We start from the raw sequence: 13167 nt of genomic DNA, 5'->3' as shown, positions 1-13167 counted from the left end.
ACAAGCTGAGTGGGAGGCACAAAGACAACCATGTATTCTACTGAAGATAATACAGCAGAATGAAAAGAAAAGGAAACACGGACTACGAAGAACATCGTTTCATCCCATGATACTGTTGGTGTGTGGTTTGAAACAAAGCCCTGTTCAGATGGAAATGTATTTTTGTTTTTTTTTTACCTTCTGGGTCAAGAAGCTGAGGAACGCCGAGCTCAGTCTCAGCCAACAGGAAAGCCTCCTGCAGATTTTCTCGATTAGGCCTCCCCCACACTCGCTCCATGTCCACAAGATTAGGCCGGAGCGCATTGATAACAGCAAAGAATGCCAAACCAGTGCGCCAACTGGGCCCAAAATCCTTCACTTCAAGCCCCAAACTTCTAGAAACGACAAAAGATCAGACGTGACAAACGCACTGGCAACACATTAGGAAATGGTGTATTCAGCATATGTATTTTTGACTAATAAATGAGGCTTCGTACTTGGTGGCTGTCTGCTGAACCCATCTGAGCAAGGCCTTCCTGGCTCCACCGTGCATAGGAGGGAGGGGTTTCCTTTTCACCGGTGGGCTGGTGGTCTCAGTGCTGCTGTTGGAGCTGTCCAGAGAGGAGGTGCTGCTGCTGGACAAGGCGAGGAGCGCTGGGAGGCTACTGGTTAGCTCCTCAATCTGTAGGGGCGCAGGAACAGTCGGGCTCAATCACGGTTATCGGTAACGCTAAATATAGTATCCTCTGTGTTTGCTTTTCTTATGTGTTCACTGAAAATTTTCACCGGAAATCTTATCAGTATTTTATATTATTGGACTTTATGGATCTATTTGTGGTTGAAGTCAATAAGCAGCCTTAATTATATGTGTAAACACATACACTGACCATAAAGTCATATGGTTTACAATTAATTTACAGATTTCTTAACAACAATTCACATTTTCCACAATTATTATATACATTTGTAAGGTGTGCAGTCTTTCAGGATGTGGAGTACACCTTGAAAAACACTATTTAAAGACGATCTTAAATGAACATTTACATGTGAGAACATTTACTCTCCTGCTTAAACACACTTGCTGTTATTTTCCATGTATCCACAGTCTCAAAATGTATTATTAGACTTCCACCCGTGCCAGCTCATCAGTTGTTGAAGATTTATTGCTGCGCACACACAGTCTGCTTCTCGGTCTCTCCTGTCTGCAGCCGCAAAATCCATCAATAAAGATCAACAAAATGCCAGTAAGTGAATAAGTACATTTCCAGGCATTGTGCATTTGCTTTATTTAATACCCCCCGTCTTTGCTGGGATAGGAAGGGAGCATTAATATGATGTTTCTAGGAATTTAGCATTGTGAAGTCAAAATGCCTGAGGTGACCACTCCTCGTTTTCTGTGTGGATGCTTAGAGAGATTGATGTTCACATTTGTTTTTTGTTTTTTTTGTTTTTTAAAGTCTCTTTAGTTCAAGTTGCTCAGCTTTTTGTTGTGCTAGAAAAACAAGCCTGTTGTTTTCCTAATAAGCACCCCGCCGGCTGCATATTATCGGACGTGTTGGCTGTCAGTTTGAAGTCATTATTTTCACGCTGTGAATCTTTTTATTTATTTATTTATTTTGTTTTCATGTCAAACAACATGAAGAACTGTTCACATTACATCTGAACATCCGATAAACTGCATTTATGTGATTAGTTACCTGAAAATAGAGGATGATGGTCCACACCAACCCCAGCACAATTGACGGCCGTCCGTCCACGATGTCTGTGGAGTTGATGTTCACTAACTTGATCTGTGGCGAAACACAACATCCATCATTGGAATAACTCATAAAAGCACCAAACTATTCCAGTTTATTCTCTATTTTCTCACACATATGGATAACCCAGCACTACAGGATGAAGTTAATTCTGACCCCAGTGACTCTATAATGTTATACTGACCGGAGATCCTCTGTAGGCCGACTGGAGGCAGATAAGAGAAGATGGGGGAAGACAGAAGGAGTAGGGAGAGGGGAGGAGGGGGAGGAAGAGGGAGACGGCATTTATAAGTACTCTAGATGCATTGGATTGAAAGCCTCATTGACTGTGAGATGGCAGATACCGTAGCATCTCTGAGGTGAGATAACCGGAGTGGTTTGGCTGAGAGCAGAGATGTATCACCGCTACACAGGCGACAGGGATTACATCCAGCAGAGATGGACAGAGAGAGACGGGAGAGAGAGAGAGGGCTGTATCTCGTGATATGATGAAGTATTCTACATTATCACACACGGGGTTTGTATTACTGATGCGCCGCGGCCCAACAGGTCGCCATGCGGTAATACCCGCCACTCGGCATAGGCGAAACAAGCGTGGAAGAAGAAATTGGGGGCTGGCGAGGGCAGCGGACGATAAGAATACGTGCGATACGTGCGTTCGTATTAGAAAACGCGGCAGGTCATCGTGGCAAATCAAAACAGGAGCGCGAGACTGGAGCGGTTAATGGAAGTGGTTTGTGACCATACACACAGGTTTCTTATAGTTGTACCGTCTTTTGTCAAGAAGTGAGCATCTTTGGTAGTTTTGTGTTAGCCAAATACATAAATAAATGCGATATTTAAAGACGTCACCTTGGGCACTTCTGCCGGTATAGTCAAATTTCCTTTTAAATACACACATTACACGTTTTCGGCAGCCTCCCAATATGATTTATTAAGTGGTAAACTCATTTTCAAGGGTATACACAGAAAGGCAAGCATGCATGAGACACACAGGCTGCTGGGTCTCTAATGAAACATGTAAATACTGTCAAAACCTACATCAGATTTACACACTGAGCATATTTACATTTAATTTCCAGCTGATTTACACAGTCGCGCAGACATTTACAGCGGGGCACGTGCGCTCATGTGTCGTCTCCCGGCTGCAGATTACTGGTGCGGGATTTACAGTTTTAACCCTGTCACACTCGAGGAAGACAAATCAATGTGCCTGCAGACGCCACAGCTCATACTTATGACTTTATTTATGTATATCCAAGGACGAGACAGGCAGGGCTTTGGGAATGTTTTACTAATCTCGCAGAAGGGCAGTTGATGCATTTAGGTGATTGCATCCGAAACCGCATTGAGCCGCTTCTGCCAATGATGGGGTGAAAAAGAAAGGTGAATAACAACAAAAAGAAAAGCGGACAGTGCTAATATTGGAAAGGCTTCACATGATTTTCAATCCTACAACGACAGTCGAACAAATAAATTACACAAAGAATGTTGTCGGGTTTAGCCAGCAAAGTCATCCCGGAGATAAAAACAACAACAGCAACAAGAGAACATAGTGGTTTCAGGATAAATGAGAGCGAGAGGCGGGGAGGAAGGGGAAACGGGTCACGGGAGGTCGGGATTCAATATTTGCGCCCATGAGGCACAAGATGAGAGGCGAGAGCAGCGGGACGGGTAAAAGACAGAGAGAAAAAAAATATACAAAAAGAAGTCACTGAACTCTTACCTTCCTACCCTCAAGGAATGTGAGAGCTGTGCCGATGTTGGCGACCCAGTGGATCCTCTTTAGCTTCTTGCCCTGCTCACATGGCTGGAAGGAAAAGAAAGAACAATGGAGATGGAAAGAAAAGAAAAGAAAAGGCCAAGTGGTAGTGAGTGCTAGTAGGGGGAAAAAACTGTTATTTTAGGTACTACTACATTAGTAAATATAGCATGTGCATGCAAATGTGAATAAATTTAGACCAGATAAATAGAAAATATGGATATGTTTGACCTCATGTGAAAAAGACACAGAGGCCTCATCAGAGCTGGGTCTGACTATAAACAACCAGATCAATAGGAAAGCTTAGACCTTAGGCAATATTGGCCAATTGAAATCCTCAAGCTGTGTGTGTGCGCGTGTCTTTGTCTGTGCCATGCATGTGTTGGTGAACTCTGATCTGTCCTTGTTAATCTGGGCTTTCCTACTCAGTTCCAACACCCCAATAAAATCCGATCAATGAGAATTTCCACGTAACCGCGCCTCGTTTCACACGCACTGCGTTAAGTCTGCGGCTCTTTTGAGATTGACCGCTGCTACGTACGGAAAAACAACAATCGGAGATTGGTGCATTTCTTTTATTATCTGACCAGCCTGCCGGCTCGGCGCTAAAACAAGTAAAAAAAAAAAAAAAAAAACTGTAATCCGGCGAGATCATGAGGATATGAAGCGTTTGAAGGCTGCGGCCAAATCACATGACGGAGCAGTGACCGTGAGGCTCACCAGTTTTTGTCCTGAAAGGACTTCCAGCAGGGCCAGCAGCATCACACCATCCTTGATGTCCTCAAACAGGTCTGTTATCACCAGGGGCGGGACACGCTACGAGAGAAAACAGTACATGATTTCAGTCTTTTCGGATGAAACATAAAAACAAGCACAGTGGAACTTAACTCTTAAAGCGGTAATGCCGGTTTTGTTTGTTTTCAAGTGTACATGAGAAATTTCTAAGTAAATAACTGGGGGTTTGATAAGCAGTTACATAAATTTGCTTGAGTGTTTCTTGCCATAAACTCAAACAAAGCCTCCTCAGTTTTCTTGGAATGCAAAGGCCTGGGATTTGAGTCTTAATAGCTCTTGCAATGTACATGAAACTATGAGGCAAGAACCATTTTTTTTTCTTTTTTCTTCTTCTGCGCATTAATCCATGTTTGGTGTGCACATAAACCAGAATATAATGCATATATTACACCGTAAGACATTCATTTAAACTTGTGAAACATGGATAGAGAAAATCCTCAGAAAAAAAAAAAAACCCAAATAGAGCCCAAATAGAGTTTAGCAGAGCCGTGCATTCCCGACAGCTGGATTCACTCATAAGTGAAGGCTCAGCAGACCCTGAATGGGGTCTTCAAATCCTAAAATATGCTGATGACTTCAAACTTCCCATTGACTTCCTCCCTGACCCGACACAGACTTCCAGACTCGAGGAAATCCACATATCTCTGTCTCTCGCAGACGCCACATCAAGGATTTCTCTTAAAGTACAGTCACATGCCGGGGCTGAGGAGAGGTTTAGGGGTGGGGGTGGGCACTCAGACGAGCGAAGCATTCACAGGGAGATTAACCGGGAACGGGAGTGTGAGAAGAGAGGGAAGGCAGAATTGGAGATGTGTGCACAAGTGTGTCTGTGCCATCACATGTAAGTGGACCGGTGAGAGACAGAGAGAAAAAAAAAACACACACATACATAGCAAATATGTGAGAGGGGGTTTAACTGAAGATGGAGAGAGGAGGGACACGTCTTTCAAATTTAATTAGCAAATACAGCGGCTCTTCACACTAATTCCTCTTCTAATGTCATTTCGCAGATTTGGATATTAGAATATTCAGACAGCCCTTGTGCCCATATCATAAAGTGACAGAAGACGCGCTTACGGAGATCCCATTCAAAGGGGTAAATTACTCCACGGGCTAATTGAAGTGAAATTTATCTATTTGTTCATTATAATCCCAGCGCTAATGAGGAAATTTTAGACTAATTGCAAAATAAGAAAGTAATATTCATTTCCTCTACTCAACAACATGCGCTAAAAAAAATTGTATAAAAAAAAATTTCAGGAGACTTAATGAGCTAATTACATGTGAGTGTCTGGGTCGTAATTGATTGTGAGCAGAGGAGTTTCAGGATGTGCGTCTCTCGTGTTGGTGCGCGTCAACTCTGTAGATTCCAAAAGATCAACAGCATGAATGACACAGGGAGCGGCGGAAACAAAGAGGAGACTGAGAGGTTTCGTTTTGAGTCACAAACACAGTGGTTTCGAAGGAACAATTGATACTTGGCAACTATTGTCAAAGTCTTTTGAAGCTGAAGTTAGACTGAAAGGGCTTTATTCGCTCGTGGAGGTACGAGCTTTTGCTTTTATAATCACAGTCAGCTAAATTAAAGAGAATAAGTATCTATTTAATACAATAGTCGAGACAGCTCATGCAGTGAAACTCAAGGGAAGATAATAGACAAGAATAGGCAAAAAACACAAACATGTCATTACAGGTTTAACTGATAATAGCAAATATAGAATAGGGGGGCGCAAAATCTTTGGTTGATTAGACAATTTTTCTTTTTTTTCTTTTTTATTTTCCCCCCACAAATTTAAATTTCTTTAAATAGACATTAACATGAATCCAACATATTTTAGTAAAGGGATTAAAGTCAACACTTCACTCATTCAGCGATACAGGAGCTGTCTCAGCAGCCACCGTTTCACACAGAGCTCCACAACAGACCTGTCAATCTAAGCTTCCTGTACACAGCAGGACCCGCCCCTGTAGCTGCTGAGCCAATCAGGAGGCCGCATAGTATATTATATGCCGAGATTGAGAGCCTGTTCAGTCCCCATGTGAAATCCAGACGCACGCTGCAATATTAGCAGAAGAGAAGCTAACAGTGCATCGTATATATAGGTATGTTTATCTTGCATCTATGTGTTATCTGAATAGCTCAATATTGAATGCAAGATGATAGTAATGTATATTATAAGTAGTAGCTCGAATTAAATATAGAACACATATAGTAGGTGGGGGGTCCCTGCTTAATCTCTGCATCATTTTTGGGGTTCTTGGACTGAAAAACATTGAAGACCCCTGATTTAGTGCACATAGTTTAAACTACTTTTTTGGATGCAAGCAAGAAAGTCATGATCTCTCTGAAAAACTGGCGGGACTCTGTTCATGTCGGTGCACGTATGTGCCACCCATGCGTGAGAATGCTACAATTAGGTAAAAATTTCAAACGAAAGAGGCGGAGGAAGCCAAAAGGTCAGAATAACAGCATGCAGCTTGATAATTGAAAAAATATGACAAACATCCCAGGAGCATAGTCAGCTGAGGCGCATGCAACGCACCACGATGCACTAGAGTTTAATTTAATGTGCATGGGCGACGTGATCGACTCCACCCGTGAAGAAGAGGGGGCAGCGGGAGCAGGGAAGTAAACACTGAGCGAGGAGCTGGGAGCTTCACTTACTGCTGCTATAATCTCTAAGAACACTTGGTTCACTGATTACCGCACTAAAGCTGTTTGCCCGGAAAACGCTTGAGAGACGAGGGGACCTCTGCAGCTCACACTGGCCACTCCATAATTAAGCTCCTCAGAAAGGATTTGTCAAAATGGAAACTTGGGGTCCGCTCACCGAATCCCCCCCTCATCCCACGTGTCACTCCGCTGCAACTTAAGAGCCTGATGCAGTCGGGAAAAAAAAAAACTGAAAATGTGCCTTTCTTGGCAAGATTTAGAGGCAGGAAAAGCTGCAGGACAATATACCGTGTGCTCTAAATCTCCAAATACAAGATGAAACCTAGAAAATATAGCTCTATTTAGTGCATATCTCCAGTAAATTAATCTGGAGAACTACTCAAAGTAATGACAGTCATTAATCTTCTGTATAAATTACCGGCTCCGATACGTTCCCGCTCATAGAAAGTCTTTGTCAGACCTCGTAAGACTTCTTTTGTTGTACCTGTGGAGTGGAAAAGTGAGGGGGAGGGGAGCGATAGTGGGAGGAAGCCCTCGCGCTACGTCTCAACTCACCTAACGATTAATCACACACCTTTAGGCGCTGAATTAAAGACCTGTGATAACTGCAGTGGCCTAATCATCTCCATGGCCAAGGGCGTGATCTATCCCTCCGAGAGGAAAGCTAAACCAAGTGTTAAAGCGTCTCTGGCCTCCCGTCTCTCTCTCTCTCGCGCACGTTCACACCCTTTTTAAACGGTTCTTTGAGGAATAGTTCTACACGAGCCGCCTTTCTCCCTGCTAGTCCTGAAAAATAGCGTCACACCGGCAGCACGTACATGACTCTCAGCCCCCACTCATCGCAAGGTCCTCCGAACATTTTACCGAGCCGCCGTGACAACCAAGACATTTTTGAAGACAAATACAAGGCCAATCAGCGTCACCATGGCAACGTCAGGCATCAGGTGAAAGGGTAAGCAGTTTCGCGATGGGCATGGAGGAGGACAGCTGCTACGTAATTTGATCAACTAGACGGAGGAACAAATACGGGCCTCTCCGTGAACGGAAGTGTGGCGGCATCACTAATCTATTAATTAACTGAATTGGTTCATTAAAGCTCATTTAAATGGAATTTAAATGACATTTCCAGGATTTCCGTAAAGCTGCTTTGCATGAACTGAGCTTTGGTTACAGGAATGTTGGTCTACTAGACGAAACAGTATGTTACCGCAGACATTTGGGAAATTTGATTATTTATTTTATTGCCACACTCATCATCTTTACGTAAAGTACGGAGCTGGAACCAGCAACTTGTTAGGGGATATTCTGGCGAAAAGCATCTCAAACAGTCTTTAATTAACCCGTTCTGTCTTATTACACCTTATTAACCCCCTGTAAAATGGTTCCTTTGGGCCAAACGAGCTGCTTCTCTACTTTTTGGATCAATCCACACATTAAGGATGAAGATATGGGCTCTATTAATTGTCTAATCTCACTCTTGGCAGGAAAGCAGAAACATATTCTTAAACTATTCCTTTAAGCTTCATAATCCAGACTTTTTTTTTTGGAACCCATTCGCCTTTCCCTAATCACTCAAATCCCAACCTTTGCACTGACCACAAATTAGCAAAAAGGGACCCCAGCTCCTCTCAACTGCAGGAGGACGTCTCCATAAATGCACACTTCCATTAAATGTTATTAAAAATTCAAGGCATTTAAATATTAGGGCCGTGCGTAATTTTCTGCTGGCACGATCCCGAGCTGCGATATTTAATATTACGTCATGGTTTATTCCCGTCAGAGTGCTTTTCAAATGAATTTTCTGCTCCACGTCACAGACGTTTCGAGGCCTCCACAGCTGTCGTAATCAAATAGGGAACCCTGAGTGGAGCGTCACAGATTGAAGTAACACTTAATTGTGTTGCATTGTGCCATATTTCCCTCATCCACCCATTCCTGTCACAGCGTTTCAGCAGTAATGGGTGAAATTGAGGAGCCTAATGCAGTATAATACAACAATTAAGGGCGTACGACGGGCCCCTCGGAGTGAGGCGGCTTCAAGTGTAATTGTGAAGCACGAGTTAAAGACACATTGTTGTCCAAGCACATTGACGAGACAAATGAAGGGCAGGCTTTAACTAAAACCTCTTATCCAGAACAATCTAAATTAGCCAATACTGAGATAGCGGGGATGTAAATTACTGGCTGTAGCTTGCAGGAAAAACAGATATAGAGTGCAATGAATTCCGCAACGCAATAGTGATAATTAGAACGAGAGCAAATCCTTGCTACCAGCTATGTGAGGTTAGAGGAGTAAGAAAGGCGTGCAAGAAAGAGTGTGGTCTAAGCTGGCACAGTCGGTCCCATGACCAGCTCTGGAGCATGTGCTGGAAATGGAGCAAATGTCACAGAGCACACAGCAGCGGATGGAGTCGCTCAAAGTGGAAAAAAAACAAAGAGATGGAGAAGTTTTCAATTCACAAACACCAGCGCCAGTGTTTGTGTAAATGGACAATGCTGGCAGTGACGTGGGGAGGAGGGGTGGGCTCTCTTACCTTCGCCAAGTGGGAATTGATCCATTTTGTGAACGTCCTTTTCTGCACTGCCTCCTGCTCATCTGCAAAATCAGAGCCCAGAGCATCAGTATTAGTTGCATGCAATAAAAAAAACAACAAAAAACAAAGAACGGATTAAAACACAATCTTCCTGTCATCTATTGTTGTGGGAGCTGATTGGGTTTGTGAGGCTGGATTGTGACCCCCCCGGTTATTAACTTTGACAGCGTCTCTGTCTGTCTCATGTGCCTGAAAACCGTCCGAGCCGAATCACACCCCACGCTAATGCACTAAAGAGAAGGCATTTGACATTTACAGGTGGCATTTTCAGGAGCTGAACTCCTCTCAGCGTGCACGGAAGATTCCGCTCGCAAAAATACCCTTTACATGATAGAAGGTCAGCTCTTATATCTGGTGTGATCTAGAGGAGGCCTTTATTTATTTTTGACAACGTTTCCAGCATGCGATCCATTGTCCACGAAAACGTCCTTATTCAAAGTGACTGATTTACCCAATACACAGGAGAGGGCCTTGTTTGTGGTGGCTACCGCGATAAAGACCATTTAGCAAAGGCTACAATCAATAGCGTCTTCTCACGACGTCCCCTGAACAGCCACTTAACTTAAATGAGGACGAGGTAATAAATCAAGCCATGTCTCTCAAGTGTCCCAAACCAAGCATGTGTTCAATAACACTTTAAATTTTAGAGATAATATTGAGAGGTGCGTTATTTATTTATTCATTTTCCAACCAACTAATGTATTCCAGCAGCAACTCATTCTCCCTGATACCTTCCGACAGCGAAATTCGATGTTGCTTGCAGCCTATGCATTAAGAAATTTGGCAAATTCATGTGCAGGCGCCACATACAGTACATCCCATTAGAGCATACGCAGCACAATCCACCTGGAATTCAAAGGATCCCATCATGTACAGTGACTGTATTTTTTTTTTTCACCGTCTGTGCCCCAGCGCAATATCCTTGAGATAAGCGCGTTATCGGTGAGAAAGGACGTCTGACACGTTGCTTTCCTCCACCTTAATGAAATATGCTGACGGTTTGATTACACTCAAGTTGGTTAGTGTGTCACTTGGTGCTGTGGGAGGACGTGGAGAGAGAAAAGGGGTGTGCGAGTCACAAGGTGCTAGGGCTTTGGTTTCGGAGGGAGGGGCGCCGTTCATGCATAATGCAGACACATTCACGCATGGTCATACGTGCCACCGAGCAGGTCCTCGTTCTACGAATTAATCTTTTGATTGGGTCCGGGAGTAATCAAATATTGATGGGCGGTAATATTGGATGAGAACGAGAAAGATTTCACTCTCCCCACACACACACACACACACACACACACACACACACACACATCCTAGAGCAGGGGCATGTGTGACGGAGAACATGTCTGCGCGTGCCAGCCTCTCAGTCTCAGGGACGAGGTGACTTTCAAATCACACACAGTCACACTTAAGGAACACACACACTCACATTCTTTCCGTATCACAAAGGGAAACCTAGCTCAGAAACCAAGCCTCGCGACAGCGGTTTAACACAGCTGAATGCCTTCTGCATCATTAGTCCCATCCACGGCCAATGACTTCTCTTTTTGACCCCCAACAGTGATGATGACCTTAATAAAATATCGTTTAAACCTAGCGTGTCGTCTGACGAGCTGCGATAGGACTGCTTCCAAAACCGAACGGCGGGGAGGGAAGTACAAACTGACTGCAAACTGTCTTCCATTTTTAATGCATTTCATTTTTAATTTCTCCACAGAAAAGCTGGAGAATGTGACTTATTCGTCAGGCAGACTGGCAGCCAGACAGAATGGAGAATGTAGCCAAATACTCAGACAGATAGCCACAGGGTCAACCGCAGCGATAAGGAATCAAACATCTTGACAGTCAGCCTGCTGTGCTGTGACACATGCAGTAAGTTGCGTCTTGTCTGCAGGCGTCTTTCACCTGCTGTACGCTCAAATCTCTCGACCTCCAAAAACACACACACACACACTCTGCCAAGGTGGAAACGCCCCCCTTCAAATATCTGCCCATTTTACTTTTGAACAGCCCTCAAAAGACCTAGCCGGCAGGGAAGTCTCACTAAGAAAATTACACTGGGAAACGCACACGCTCGCAGACCTCCACACACACACGCAGCAGGCACGTACAGTCCACACCGCAGTGCCACGCTAAATCAAACACATGCGGCGTGCCCTATCGCGCAAACAAAACACACGCTGAATTGTGCGTTTATCTGACTCTACCCTCTCAGTGGGGCACGCACGGCCACACACACACACACACACACTGCTCCACTTACCGCGGAGGTAGTGGTAAAAGCCCGCCACCAGGTTGAGGGATGTGTTCTTTTTCGGGGAGGCTTCGCCCCCTACTCGTCGTGCCATCTTGTGCCCCGGACTACGCCTCGGCTGCTGCCTGCTGTCATGGGGACGTGGAGAGGGCATCCACGACAGCCTCCCGGAGAGGCAAAAACTTGCCCTTGTTTCTGCCCTTGCTGCACCCCCTCCCCTTTTTAGGTACGTGTCTTTAAACAGCTCCCTGGAGTCCTCCTGAGATGACAGCGGTGGAACTGTTGCTCCGAGGTAAAGCGGCGAGGAAGGTATCACGCTCCTGTTTCTCCCTGCTGTCCTCTGTCCTGTCCTCTGTCCTGCCCTGTCCTGTCCTGTCCTGTCCTGCGGTAACAGGCTGCAGACTCAGTCAGTGTTTTTCTTGCCTGTTAAGCAGCTTGGGAGAGTGGTGTGAGGGTACGCATGATGCAAGGACTATTTGTGTGTGTGAGCCCTGCGCAGTGCCGGCTTGGCTTGCCTCAGCATCAATCAATCTTTCCTGCTAGGTCCCTTTCTCCTTCTCTCTTTCCCTCTCATACGCTCTCTACCTCTGTCTTTCCCTCCCACGCTCCCTCTCTCTCCCTCTCTCCCTCTCTCTCTCTCTCTCAAATTTTCACTGTAGGCTGCGGGAACAATCCACTTCCCTCCACTGGTCGGCCAATCAGAGTGCGTGGGAATGAGCGACGTCACAGCAGCCCCGTCCTGATGTGGAGAGACAGGACCGGAGTGGTGGTGGTGGGTGGGTTAAAAGGGGAACTGTTTAGCAGGTTAGTAGGGGAAGAAGTGAGCGCTCTCCTCTGACAGCGCCATGCACGCTAATGCGCGTACACAGCACTGGGACGGACGTGCAGGAATTCCCTATGTGCTGCTGGCAGTCTTAATAAAAAAAAAAAAAAACTCTTTCGGCGCGGTGCTCTGAGGCATGCAGCTTTCTACTCTATAGAGCCTGCAGGGGAGCAGACTCTCCCCGACAGTAGCAGTCTGATCCGCTACTGTACTCTCTTCAAAAGGGATCTGCTTTCATCTCAACCACAGTCACAGACAGTACATCTGTCTATTTGTTTTCTCTGGGGGAGGCAGGGCTGAACAGATACGGAGACAATGCGGAGAAGTATGCACACAGCACACCGCAAGATCAGGATTTAAAACAATATAGGGAAGTTCAGGACAAAGAGAACAGCGTTCACAATGTTTTACTCTATATTCATTGCATTTCGGCGATTTATTCTTATGTGGAAACTGTGCTACAAAAGTGGACTGTCAAATCAGACACAATGGTAGCATTGTTCCTGCATCTGAAGAGACATTCTCTGAGTAC

The 13167-nt window shown here is 44.9% G+C and overlaps 1 protein-coding gene across 1 annotated transcript in view; it reads right to left on the bottom strand.

Moving 5' to 3' along the window:
• syne1a (spectrin repeat containing, nuclear envelope 1a) overlaps positions 1-12450 on the bottom strand; it is a 110948-nt gene extending 98498 nt beyond the window's left edge. Inside the window, exons 1-8 of the mRNA XM_047573600.1 lie at positions 11822-12450; positions 9502-9563; positions 4219-4314; positions 3463-3546; positions 1921-1941; positions 1677-1769; positions 477-661; positions 178-374 (exon numbers count right to left, since the gene is read on the bottom strand). Of these exons, the coding sequence (XP_047429556.1) occupies positions 178-374; positions 477-661; positions 1677-1769; positions 1921-1941; positions 3463-3546; positions 4219-4314; positions 9502-9563; positions 11822-11966 (883 nt within the window). The 5' untranslated portion in view covers positions 11967-12450. The remainder of the gene's footprint in view (positions 1-177; positions 375-476; positions 662-1676; positions 1770-1920; positions 1942-3462; positions 3547-4218; positions 4315-9501; positions 9564-11821) is intronic.
• Between the last annotated feature and the right edge of the window lie 717 nt (positions 12451-13167).

This window comes from Mugil cephalus, chromosome 21, assembly GCF_022458985.1.
Source record: "Mugil cephalus isolate CIBA_MC_2020 chromosome 21, CIBA_Mcephalus_1.1, whole genome shotgun sequence".
Classification (NCBI taxonomy): domain Eukaryota; kingdom Metazoa; phylum Chordata; class Actinopteri; order Mugiliformes; family Mugilidae; genus Mugil; species Mugil cephalus.
Note: the sequence above shows the minus strand (reverse complement) of the source record. Positions and strands in the feature narration are given on the sequence as shown.